At 44.0% G+C, this 12,762-nt stretch overlaps 1 protein-coding gene across 1 annotated transcript in view; it reads right to left on the reverse strand.

Moving 5' to 3' along the window:
- Positions 1-7,392: 7,392 nt before the first annotated feature.
- The window catches only part of smarca2 (SWI/SNF related BAF chromatin remodeling complex subunit ATPase 2), a 53,939-nt gene continuing 48,569 nt past the window's right edge, over positions 7,393-12,762 (reverse strand). Inside the window, exons 30-34 of the mRNA XM_086257700.1 lie at positions 11,866-11,971; positions 11,367-11,468; positions 10,939-11,068; positions 10,338-10,471; positions 7,393-8,015 (exon numbers count right to left, since the gene is read on the reverse strand). Of these exons, the coding sequence (XP_086113826.1) occupies positions 7,980-8,015; positions 10,338-10,471; positions 10,939-11,068; positions 11,367-11,468; positions 11,866-11,971 (508 nt within the window). The 3' untranslated portion in view covers positions 7,393-7,979. The remainder of the gene's footprint in view (positions 8,016-10,337; positions 10,472-10,938; positions 11,069-11,366; positions 11,469-11,865; positions 11,972-12,762) is intronic.

Here is a 12,762-nt window from a genome sequence, read left to right on the forward strand (position 1 = left end):
AAATTTTTTTAAGCCATGTTTCCGAAGTAAGAGCTGACGGATGGTCTAGATATACCAAATATAACGTCCCAGAACTCTCCAGCTCACATGTTAGTCTGCTCCAAGCATTCCCACAAAGGTCAGTCTGCTGTTGTAGTTAATACTTCATTTTTCTTAACATAATTAGTGATATAGGTTACAAGCAAGTCTGGCGCTGAACAGAAATTGTGGCGCTATGCTCCTTTGTTTATTGTGCATAAATAGTGAATTGTCCTGACACAATATTGTGTTTCGCTTCTGTTATTATGGTACATTGACAAAAACATATACTTTTATTCACAGGATAAAACAGTTGTTTTGTATCACTAATTGTCCAGTACGATTACAGCATACAATATTATTGTCACTGCTACATTTCTGTAATGAACCAGAAATCATTTCCACTACTAATTAATTACCGTTGAGCTCAAAGGTCCTATTAATAAACAGTTAACGAATGTGTATTTATGACGACGATTTGTGTGACTGGTAAACTTACCTCTGTTCGTATGATGGTCTTTCGTTCTACACGGTGCGTTTCAAGGTCCTGCACCCATCCGTCGGTAAACTGTACCTGGGCTTGTTGCAGTGACCTGAAGTTACTAAACTTCATGAGTGTATGCGCTCACTCCAAGAACCGTATGATTATAAATATGAGCGTGGTGAAAGTTGGGCAGCACGCTAACGTCTGTGTGCTCGTAAGGGTCTGACCCTTTCACTCCTTTGATTTTTTCCTCGTATCTTTTCTTTGTCTTTTCGTCGAGTCTGTCTTTGTACGGACCGGCATTGTTCTCCTTTTGTTTTGTACATTCCTTTTTTGTGCGGCAAAGAAAAAACAAGAATTTATTGGAATCGAAGAATGAACGTTTTGCGGTGCTGCAAATGCTTGCATTTGATGCGGTACTTGGATTGTTTTGCCACGAGTTCCCGGCATGCAATGCGCGAAAATCACGTGATTGCTAAACAAGGGGGCGGGTGCATTCAGCCTCCTCGGCTGTAATTGGTCCAGCCCAGAGTCGATCATGACCAATTGGCCAATCCAACACCTTTCATTATATATACCCTTCCTAAAAAAAAAAAAAATCCATCGGCCCATAAAAACAAAAAATCGCCAGCGGCCCACCGGGCAAATGCCCGGTATGCCCAATGGCCAGTCCAGCTATGGTGATAGATGTGGCACGACCAAACTTATTGCAACTTTGTGCAAAGATTTCACAGAACTCTCGTTGCTTTGAAGTGATTGCTTCAGAGACGGGACCACCTGCAACCACTCGCAGTCAGTTTCTGTCCCCAAAGCTACTGATGGAGTAAAGTTAGCAACAAGTCAGCCGTCTACAGTACATGCAGACAGAAGCAAATGGGGATTGTTGCACAAACAGTGACAAAGTTGCCTATGGTAGTAAATCAGAGATTAACTGTAAAATGACACATGCATAAAACCATATAGGAATGAACCAAGTCCATCACAGGTGAGTTGCGCTCATCGGTGCAGGTGGACTCAAACAGGTAATCTGTCTGCAAACCTTCACCAGGCCGTCAAAGCAATCCTCCAACCAGGCGGCCTGTGCGATCACCTGTCGACTACATCACTACAATAACATTTAAAGTCATTTCTGTAACAACTTTATGTGACATCACCAAAGGGGGTGTGGCTTAGTAAGGTCAGATTTTAATAAATACTTTTTAGAGCGGGCGGGCTTTTGTTAACATATCCAAGTTTTGTGATGGTGTTCAACCTCATGTTTCCTACATGAGGTTTCCATATCTGTGTACGGTATAGTTACGGTGGCCCTGAGAGGTCAAACGCATTCTAACCTATGAAAACACCAACAAATAACAAAATGCAGCAAAAGCTCAAAAAAAAAAAAGAAAAAAAAGGGAGGAGCGTTGTGAAGGAACGCACACTGAGACGTTCATGTAATACTGTAGATGCAGTTTCCTATTAGCTGTTTACTGCTAAGCCCTCACAGACACAGCTGTTTCCCCAAAAACACTCCTGTTGTATTTTAAAGTATTTTCTATTTACTGCTGATGCCTTTGACCTCTCACGCTAAACAGACGTGGGGCAGCTGCTGGACCCTGCCTTCCATCAGGCTGGGAGCTCAAAGTGACATAAATTGAAGCAATTTTGAAAAACAAGCAAACATTTTGAGGTTTTTCTTTTATTTGTGCAGAGTACGTCCTGTCAGCATTAAAAGCTTTGAAATAAAAATCTTCTGAAACATTCCTAATCACGTGGGAGTAGGGATGGGTATCGTTTAGGTTTTATCGGTGCCGGTGTCATGATCCTGGGTCCTTTTGACCCAGCGTTTTGTATTTTTCTCTTCACGATTTTGGTTCTGCTCTTCCTCTGATTAGTGTTTACCCTGTTCCCCCCGTGTGTTCCTGTATCTAGTCTGCGTTTCTTAGTTTGTGTCCTTTCATGTGTAAGTTCCTGTTTTATTGTGAAGGCCTGCGTCTTATGTGAGTGTTTTCAGTTTGTCTCCCTGGTCTCGTCATGTTAATCACTCCCAGCTGTGTTTCCCACCTGTGTGTAATCTCCCTGTGTTCTCTGAGTGTATTTAAGTTGTATTTTCTGTCTTAGTAATTGCTGGTTCGTCTGTGTTGTTTCCCCTCGGTCTCCCTGCGTCTCTCCGTATGTAATTCCCCGGACCTCCCTGCATCTTCGTTTCTGGTTTGTTTTGTTAGTTTTACCCAGTTTAGGTTTTCCTGTTTCACCTTCACCCACGCCATTGCTGTTTGTATTTTCTTTTGTTAAATAAATACTCATCTGCACCAGAGCTGCCGCATTTTGGGTCCTATCTCCAATTCCACACATCTGCCAGCGCGGTCGTGACAGTCGGTGCTTAAAGAATGGAGAACACACACTTTGTCCAAAAACCTCTCATGTCCAGCTGTTTTTTTTGTAAAAAGATAACAATGTTAGCCTTTTCTGCAGCTATGTGGCATATATGGTATCACTCTTGGCTGGAAGCAGTGCTTAAACAATGGAAAAAACACAAACTTTGTCCAAAAACCTCTCATGTTCAGCTGTTTTTTTGTAAAAAGATAACAATGTTAGCCTTTTCTGCAGCTATGTGGCATATATGGTATCACTCTTGGCTGGAAGCAGTGCTTAAACAATGGAAAAAACACAAACTTTGTCCAAAAACCTCTCATGTTTAACTGTTTCCCACTTTTTCTTTGATCATTTTAGCCTTTTTGGCCAGGGTGAAGGGAGTATCTGCCATCAAACAAGAAGACAGCTGCATGTAGCTATGATGGTGTTTGCTAGTTCACCTTACATGCATTAATGTAATAACGTGGTTAGCCTACTCAACGTAAATTACACACGAACAACATTAAGCTACTCACGCAGAGAAGAACGGCTGCTGCTGCATCATCATCCTCATCATTTCTGCTACACTGGCAGGGCTAGGGGCCAGGACTCTCCTCTTCGGGTTTTTGGGGGATGTTGCTAAATCCGGGTCTCATAACAGGCAACCCGCCCGCAGTAGATGTGCTCGGTGTGAGGTCTCGCAGCAAGCTATCAAATACGGCGCATTTCTGGGCTTTTAAAAAAACGCTATGCGTCGCCAGGTGTTTCATCGGATTCGAGGTGTTACCTCCTTTAACAGTATCACAGTATCAGCTTAAAGCACTTGTTGCTGCTGAGTTTGCATCTTTTGCTGTGAAGTACAGACAGACTTTGACCGCTTCGCCTTGGGCATTTTTAATCTGTAGCTCTGCTCTAACAGAACGTACGTACCTGGCCCCGCCTACTATCCTCGGAAACGTAAAATGATTGGCTAGAATCTAAAATGTGTCACAGCTCAGGGGGAAAAAAGCACCGAATTGTGCTCTGCTTCGGTCTGGTTACTACCGTTTATGTCAGAACCGGTACCGGTACCCATCCCTACGTGGGAGTTGAACGGTATTTGATGATCTGCGTCAGTTGAAACCACTGAGGTTACGCTGCTCGTTAACTTTAGTGCAGAAGAACAGCACATTCAGATGTTTCTTATTTCATGACTTTTGCAGTTCTCCCTAATTAGAGAGACTGAGTTTTATAACCGAAAACAGATGAACTTCAGGAGTTTAACGAGTTTTTGAAATAAAGTGTCAGAACAAAGGTGAGCGGCAACATCGGCAACACAAACACAACAAACAGCAGAAGGCAAAGAAAAAGCAGAGACGCGATCTTTGTGTTGGAAATCAGTGATGTTTATTTGCCCTGGGCTATGAGATACAACCACAAAGACACTGTGCAAAGAAAGCAAAGATGAAGTCACACTTACGGAGAGTCGGCAAGCACATATTACACAAAAATGATATATCTGCATGTGCACGGTATACTGTCAAGAGTGCATGCTACAAATAACACATAAACAATAAAATGAGGGTTTAGAACTAATTCACAAGGAACACGAACACCTGAAACAAACCGACACGTCTCATTAATCTCATAATACTGTTTTCTTTGTAGTAATTCAGGCCGTCACAACCCGTCAGACTCGGTTTGTTACACTTATTTTTCAGATTTTTATGATTTCATTTTCTATTTTTTTGCAAAACGACTGTAACATGTATTCAGACGCTACATTTAGCGCTACGACAGAATCTGGTTTCATTCCCCGAAGTGAGATGTTTCCCCGTGAACCCGCTGTCTGACACGAGCTTTCTACGTAGAAAATAACTCCAACAAAACGAGAAAATTAATGCGACAACGCTGTGATACAGAAAATGTTAAAAACATCAGAGTAAGAACACATGAACCACGTGCACCTCCCTAATCATGTGCGATTATATTTGTCTTACTAGAAGCGGTTAAAAAAGCGTCGGACATTTCTGGCTGTGTCAAGTTCATCTGTCAGCTACAGACGCACGTTTTTATCTGCCTGTACTTTCACAATCGTGTAATCGCGTTGCTGACCGTCTGCTAAGCCCCGCCCTCCTGTTACCGTTACTGCAACTGTAAAGCTTCGACATGAGGTGAACGCATAGACACACGAGTACAGCTCTGCTCCCGCCAGCTAATCTAAAAAGTTCTTAGTGGGTATTTAAAGAGCCTTTTTATTTTGTTTGGATATTTAAGTTACAGCAGGGACATGGCGTCTCTGTACAGGAGGCCTTGGTGATATCACAGTATTATAACATCCCAGGTATTTAGAAATGTCTACAGGATGATTTTAAATACCTTGAAAGAAACAAATGTTCCCTTTTAAAAACAAAAAGCTGATGCAAAGAGTCTATATCTCAATGTGCAGGCAGGCTCTACTCATGAACAAGGTGCTGAGCTCAGTGAGCTGTGAAAATCTGCAACTGCCGATCTTTAACTAAACGTGTGAACAGTTTGATGAAGGTGATGCAGGGACACAGCTGAGCACTTCAGAAGGTAAGAACGCCATTTGTATCTCTGCAAACTGATAACATGGCATCAGGTCTCCAGGGAGAATCAGAGGAAGCAGTTAGTCTTCTAATGTCCAAACAGTCTAAACATATCGTGAAATTTACACTACTCACTCAGTCTAACAGTCACAGTCACTCAGTGTGGCTGTAACTGCTGGGCTAACAGCAAAACTGCTCTGTAAGTTGCTGTTTAGTGGTTATGTGTTGGCTTTCCCTTACAGAGCCCACATGCAACCAAATCATGTTCTTCTAAAAGTACTTTCTTCTTCAAAGTACGGACAGATTGCTTGTTTGCAGCATGCAGTAGAGCATGTTCTGCCCTGCAGCCCCGGGAACCTAACAGTGAATCACTGTTGTAAACTGATGACGGGGCCAAACAGTAAGGGCAGTGACACGAGACTGTTCGGGGAACCCCTCACACCACACAGCTACAAAGACATCTATCAGCAGCTGCTCAGCATTTATCGACTGTTCAAACCAATGAAAACAATTCTGTTAGTTCCAAAGACTCAAAAAGCCCGCTCCTAAGGAGGTTCAAAGACATGCTGGACCAACGGTAACAGCACAACAGAGTACCTACAGACCAAAGGAAACACACGCTAATAATTGGCCCAGTGTTACAGTCTCTGTTTTCATATTTCCACAGTTTCTGTGGGAGGTGAAAGAAAGGAGGCAGCTGTAGCTAATGAAGAGCGAGATGTAGGAGAGCAGGAGGTGGAGGACAGCAGCCGACATGCTGCTTTGGGAGAGAGCAGGAGGAAGCTTTAAGGTGGGGCTGATGGAGCAGAAAGCAGAGAACAGGCCTTGTGTGAACTGTAACGTAATGACAGAACACAAAGAGATTTGATCGTGAGGGTCTGCGTGCCTCAGTGTCAGGCTCAGAGGCTGATTAATATGTACATTTGTTTTGTGATGACTAAAATGCCCTGTCTTAGTACTATGTGATCTATATAATGTCCTGTTACTGTAGGTAAATAAGTAATCAGGTGTGTGTGAATGTTTGATGAAGCGCACAGCTGTTCCTGATGTTGCAGCAGTATGCTGTGCTACTCAGCGAGCCGGCCGCTGCTGCAGGACTGAGACTGAGCTGACATATCACATTCAGAGAGCCCTCAGTCACTGATGGTAATAACAGGGAGGATGTGCACGTGAGGAAAGATAAAGAGGCTGAAGAGATAATTGAGTTCGAGGAAGTCCCAGATAAGAGACAAAAGTGCATCTCCACAGACTGATGTGCAGCCCGAGGGAGACGCTGGATTAAAGTACAGTTAGTGGCCAGAGTTTCAGAGCAGCTGGGAAACTCAGAAGTACCTCAACGTTCACACACTCGTCGCCTCTACCAGGCCAAAGTGGCTGTGGGCTGTCTGCACCACAATGAAATCAACATCTCTCCTTTTGCTACTCGTCAAGAAAAGTTGGCCTCAAGGCGAGTCCTGCAGGAGTTCTCCTCCTTTAAGATGCAAGTCCTCCCTGGGGCAGGTGAAAGAACCCTAACCCACGTTGGTCCACGACAAACAGAGAAAGCCTTCATTGGAACCACGAGGACCCCGCCTGACACTTCTGCCCATTTCTAGACTAAACCATGAGATTTAACTGGATTGTTCTACGATGAACAGCAGAAGTGAACTTTGGGTTTCTCCACTGCATTCTTTACAGTTCTGAGAGAAAGTGTCGTAACTGTGGACTCATCTGTGACACACAGACTGTGGTCTACATGCTAACACAGACGTGAGCCCAGCTTTCAACAGTTTGAGGACTTGGACTGGACTGTGGACTTGTCCACATGAGCTACAACACGCGACACAGACTGTTCCAAACGCTGTCCAGCGAATGATTCAGTTTTCCACACGTGTCCACTCACCCCACAGAACAAGGTGACCTCAGCCTGGGCCAGTTAGCAGGTGTTAGCTTCTTTATGGAGCGCACACGCTGACAGCATGTTTAATCTACACACTGAGGCAGATAACTATTAAATCTTTTACTTACTTTCATATTTATTTCGTACAAGCTTAAAAAAGCCTAGCTGTAATTGGACAGACGCTGCGCGTGGGAGGGGTTAAGCTAACGGTCAGTTTGTCTACATTTGGCACGGCACACGTTAAAAACAATAAATCCAAAACTTAAAAAACTGACTGCCATTTCTCCAAATTAGCTTTGATTTCACTGATTATACATATTTTTGTTTTACTTGACTTTTTAAAAATCAGGATACTGAAGGTTTTTTTTAAAGTGCAAGCAAGCGATTACAAACAAAGCAAAAGCGCAAATAGGATGACCAATGTGTGTTTTTCTTTTTTGTACATTTTGTGTTTTGTTAAAGCACGTAGTTAAAAAATATACTACAAAATTGTCTTAAAAAGAGAAATATAAGCTGATTGGTATTGCTGTATGTTATCGATTGTAAGTAATACATTTCTAAGCTGGTGGGAGATGAGAATACACCCTACAGACACACACAGAAGACACACGGAGCAAAGTTTAAGGAACATGAACCTGAACAACAGCAATGGAAGATATTGTCCTTTGTTTCTAAGTGCTGTAAACAATATCCTCGCGCCCTTGCTTCTCCTTCGTCACTCGTCATCACTTTTGCTCTTGTCTGATTGATCCTGCAGAGACAAAGAGAAGAAGAGTGTTAAGAACGAGGAAGAGGATGCAGCGAAGCAGCAACGAGAGGCAGAGCGGCCTGTCGCAACACAACAACGCTGAAATAAGAAAGCTCTCCGGAGGAAAAAGAGGTGGGACGGGCGGTCTTCACATCTTTTCCTGTTCTGAGGCTAACGAGGAGAGCAGTGAAGGAGTGAGGCGAGTCAGACAAGGCGGTCCTTTGAACAGACTCCGTCAGGGCAGAGCGTGCTCCCACCACGGCCGGCACACAGCTGATGAAATCGCTGCATTCATATTCACGGAGTAACGTGAAGGCTCCGAGCTCAGCCAACATAAGACACTTAAACACTCAGCATCATAAATACAAACACTGATGCAACACCTGGACAAAGGTAAGCTGCTCACTTACGCTGAAAAATACACTAAGACGGTCCTTCTCAAATAGTGCCCCCGCCGGGGAACACGGACCGGCATACAGTGTAATTGCACATCCGCTACAGTAGGTGGCAGCGTTCTTAGGATCTGTACTTTACTTGAGCAGTTAATGTTGCAGATATATTTAAATGTATTTATGGATTTTGTTTAATTTTATTTTTCAGAATCAAATGGTTCAAAAAATGTTTATAGTTTGAAGAAGGATGTTTTTATATTTCAGGCAAATCGATGCACTTTGTCTGTAGTAGTTTAGAGAGTCGCAGTACTAGTACATGTACTTAAATCCTTTCTGTTACAGACTAAACAACATTGTTAGTCTTTGTTTTAAGTTGATCTATATTTCTTTCTTTTATGCTTTCTTTAATGTTAATAAGGATACAATGTTATGCAGAAATGTACTTATAATAACAATTTTATAGACAAATGATACTATTTATAGTGACAGGGGAGAGTGGGCGGGGCGTGAAATGTTTTCTTCTTCCTCAGGGGGGCGTAACAGAAAATGATTGCCGGTTCGAGCCCCGGCTCGGACAGTCTCGGTCGTTGTGTCCTTGGGCAAGACACTTTACCCTACTTGCCTACTGGTGATGGCCAGAGGGGCCGATGGCGCAATATGGCAGCCTCGCCTCTGTCAGTCTGCCCCAGGGCAGCTGTGGCTACAACTGTAGCTGCCTCCCCCAGTGTGTGAATGTGAGAGTGAATGAATAGTGGCATTGTACAGCGCTTTGAGGGCCCTGAAAAGCGCTATATAAATGCAATCCATTATTATTTCATTATTTATGGAAAAAGATAGATGAAAATAAAAAAAAACTTCTGACCAGGGTAAGTCAATCAGGTTTAGCTGGCAGCAGTGAGGTGCCAGGGCCACCCCTCGGCCTCCCAGTAGATGCACCCATGGTATAAAAGTTGACCTCTGACCTTGAAGTCAAGGTCACTGGGATTCAAACTCATTCAAGATTTTTAGTACGTTCACCTACGGTATCAACTGAAAGTCCTACATCACCTCGTTCTCACAGTATCGCACAATAAATGGAGAATATAAACGTGTGGTTTCTACATGCACCTGTTACACTCTGCTTCACAAACATGCTCCGTAAACCATGTTTAAGAAATATTTAGGACTCATTTACATCCTTCTGAGGGTCCTTTGGGTCTTTAGATGTGCGATTTGGCTTTTAAATGAGCAGCAAACGCCACATCAACACAGATAAAAGACGTGATAGCTGACGAGGAATTAAAGGGTGCTTCACGGAGCTTTGTGACTGTCGGTATATGAGACCAAAGCCAGGGGAAGCTCACTCTATAAGAGTAAACAGTGAATTTGGAAGATGGTCTTCAAAGACTTTGAGTGTGATTGCATCAGACGATTTACAAAGAAGTTAAAATCTTCAAAATCTCATCCCACGAGATCAATGAAACTTTGAAGCTTTTCCCTGTGTGAGTGGCTGAAGCTGCCTGTATGTGCTACGTCTTATTCCTGCTGCTGTACCGAGCTAACACCGAGCTAACTTCAGGAGAAACTTCTATAGTTTGTAACCACAGAACAGCGTTTATGTGGCCTCATCGTGGTTTTATTCCCGCATAGAACAGACAAAGGAGCAGAAAGAAAGGAGAGAGGGGAGGATACAAGGTGTATTTGATAGTGGGCACAGACGTGGTGCCTGCACAGCTTTAACTTCACATCAGCGGAGGCTGAACAGCAGAAGGCGGATAATACCGGGAAATATAGCGAACTGAACGTCATTATCTACATAAGCATTTGGTTTCACATAAGTACACTACAAGTTTTTATCCTTTTATTCTACAGAAGATTTAATGCCAGCCAACAGCTGCTGATGGACCTGAACCACCTGTGTCGGCAACATAAGTACAATTATTTTACAACCTACATTATCATCCTGGTCCTCGTCGCTGTCGTCGTCGCTGACCACCGGCTTGGCCTTCCCTCGGCTCTGCCTCTTCTTGCCTTTGTCGTGGCCGCGTGCCTCCCTGCTCAGCTTGATCTTTACCCGCACTGACTTGGCTGAAACACGGGAGAAACGTGAACAGTCTTGCACCGCTTCCCTTCAGCATGTTTGAGAATAAAAGCTACGACATCCTGTTTAACCAAACATATTAGAAACGAAACTATTTGTTGAACGTTTAGCTGACATGGTAGATTTTTATGCTGGAGGCCGTTTCTAATGCAGGGCTGTCAGGGATTTGTGTTGATACTCAATCTCTCAGGTGTCATTACTGCACATCAGCTGTAGTTCGTGGTTTTAAATGCTTTTTAACATTTCACAATAAATGTCCTCCCTTAATAATGACTCACTCCTATGTCTAAAACATCACTTTCGTCTGTCAGCAGGAGTGCACGGGGCTCCCGCTGCGATGAATATAAAACCCGAGCAGCGTTCGCCGGGTTTGCACTGAGAAGAATTTCAATGAGACAACCAAAGGTCTCTGGTGTGTGTGTGTTGGTACGCGTAGCCACAAAGTGCGTCTCACCCTCGGCCTCTGAGTCATCGTCGTCGTCCTCCTCCTCCTCCTCACTGTCGTCATCGCTGTCATCGTCCTTGGCGATCTTCTGTCTGGCGCTCTTGAAAACAGACTGAAGAACGATGGAGTCCTCGTATATCTGCGGGGGGGTGTACAGTTCATTTTAGGCTAGCTCAGTGCTAATAACTATAACACCATGTGTTTGCAAACGAGCTCGAGTCCGACAGAACAGGAGCCGATCAAAGCAACGCCGAGCTCCGTCTAGCCAAGATTCTCAGGGGAAAGCCCGTCACCGACCAAACAGCTGGCCCCGCCTACACACAATCATTCTAACCATATATAAATATATAAAGCTATTCTAGAGAAGTCCCGGAGTACCAACAAAGCCCCGGAGATGAGCAGGAAAATGAAGAGAGTTCCACAGCAGGGTTTCTGACCTGGGATCCCTCCAAGTTGAAGGTCTGTGCGTTTTGACAGAGCAGCATCACGTCCTTCTCCAGGTCCCCCACGTTCCTGTATTTATGGTTTCTCACACGTTCCTGTTGAAAGACAAAAACAGAACAGCGGCACTGAGCGACGCCTACATCCACACAGGTCGCACAACCTTAAACTACATCGACATCAAGCTTCACCGTCTGCCCTTCCTTTCAAATCCATCATGACACGAAGCTCCACGGACGGTGAATTTACCGGACTATTCGAGCAACAGAGAAAAGAGCTGATTGTTAAATACCAAAAACTGTTGGAACTAAATTAAAACTAATAGATTACCACAAACAGAAACTTCTTTGATCTTTTAAATACATTTAAGGAGTTTCTCATCTTACTGAGTATTCTCTTCTATTAAAGGACCTGGAGTTATAATTTTCAGCCCTTTCTTTCCCGCTAACCCGTCCCTCCTTTGCACAAATGAATGGATCATCTTAGATCACAAACCTTGATTTTTTTGAAGTCCACAGGTTTTCGGATCAGTTCGTAATATTCTGGGAGTTCCTTCCTGGATGGAAGCTGGACAAACACTTCACTGAGTTGCCTTCCAGAGCTGGAAAAACAAAAACAGCAGTTTGTATGCCGTCAAACTCTACTGCACACTAACACTGCCGGTGCTTTCTATCACAGACCAACAGTCATCACAGCGCTGCAACAAAGAGCGAGCGCAGGAAGCCTCGTGGGACGGATGCTGCGGTCAGACTGCTGTAGTGTTTCTAATAAAACGAGACCAACTGGGTGTAAATGTTACTTTAGGTCTCATTTAAGGACACCATTAATATTTTAAGATCCACATCACTGTGGGAGTTATTGCTTTCTGCTTTCAGGCCCCTCTCCTCTGCAGCAGCTCCCAGCTTGGACACTTTAAACGTTGATAAAGCACAAAGTTAAACCTGGATCAGGTGACCCTCAGTTACACTGACACAGGTTCAGACTGCCGGGGGACATTTCTTCACGCCTCTCCTCTTTTAAACATGCATGTTTATTTTCCCCTCAGCATTTGTCATTTCTCTCACATAGTGTGTTTTGTTTTTATCTCTCTATGGCCGGATGGGGAGGCCTCGAGGGCCGGTGTCCTGCAGGTTTTACATCTCACCCTGGGTCAACACACCTGAATCACACGATTAGTTCGTTACCAGGCCTCTGGAGAGCTTAAAGACATTTAAATCAGCTGTGTTGGATCAGGGACACATCTAAAACCTGCAGACACCGGCCCTCGAGGCCTGGAGTTGCCCACCCCTGATCTATTGTCTCCTTCTTGACCCTACAACTGGTCACGGCAGATGGCTGTCCATACCTGAGCCACCTGGAGGTTTTTGCTTCCCACTATCGCCAAGTGCTGCT

This window comes from Aulonocara sp. 'chitande type north' Nkhata Bay, linkage group LG12 (assembly GCF_057382095.1).
Source record: "Aulonocara sp. 'chitande type north' Nkhata Bay isolate Kocher_YH1m ecotype deep benthic linkage group LG12, A_spYH_male_GT1.1, whole genome shotgun sequence".
NCBI classification, from domain to species: Eukaryota; Metazoa; Chordata; class Actinopteri; order Cichliformes; family Cichlidae; genus Aulonocara; species Aulonocara sp. 'chitande type north' Nkhata Bay.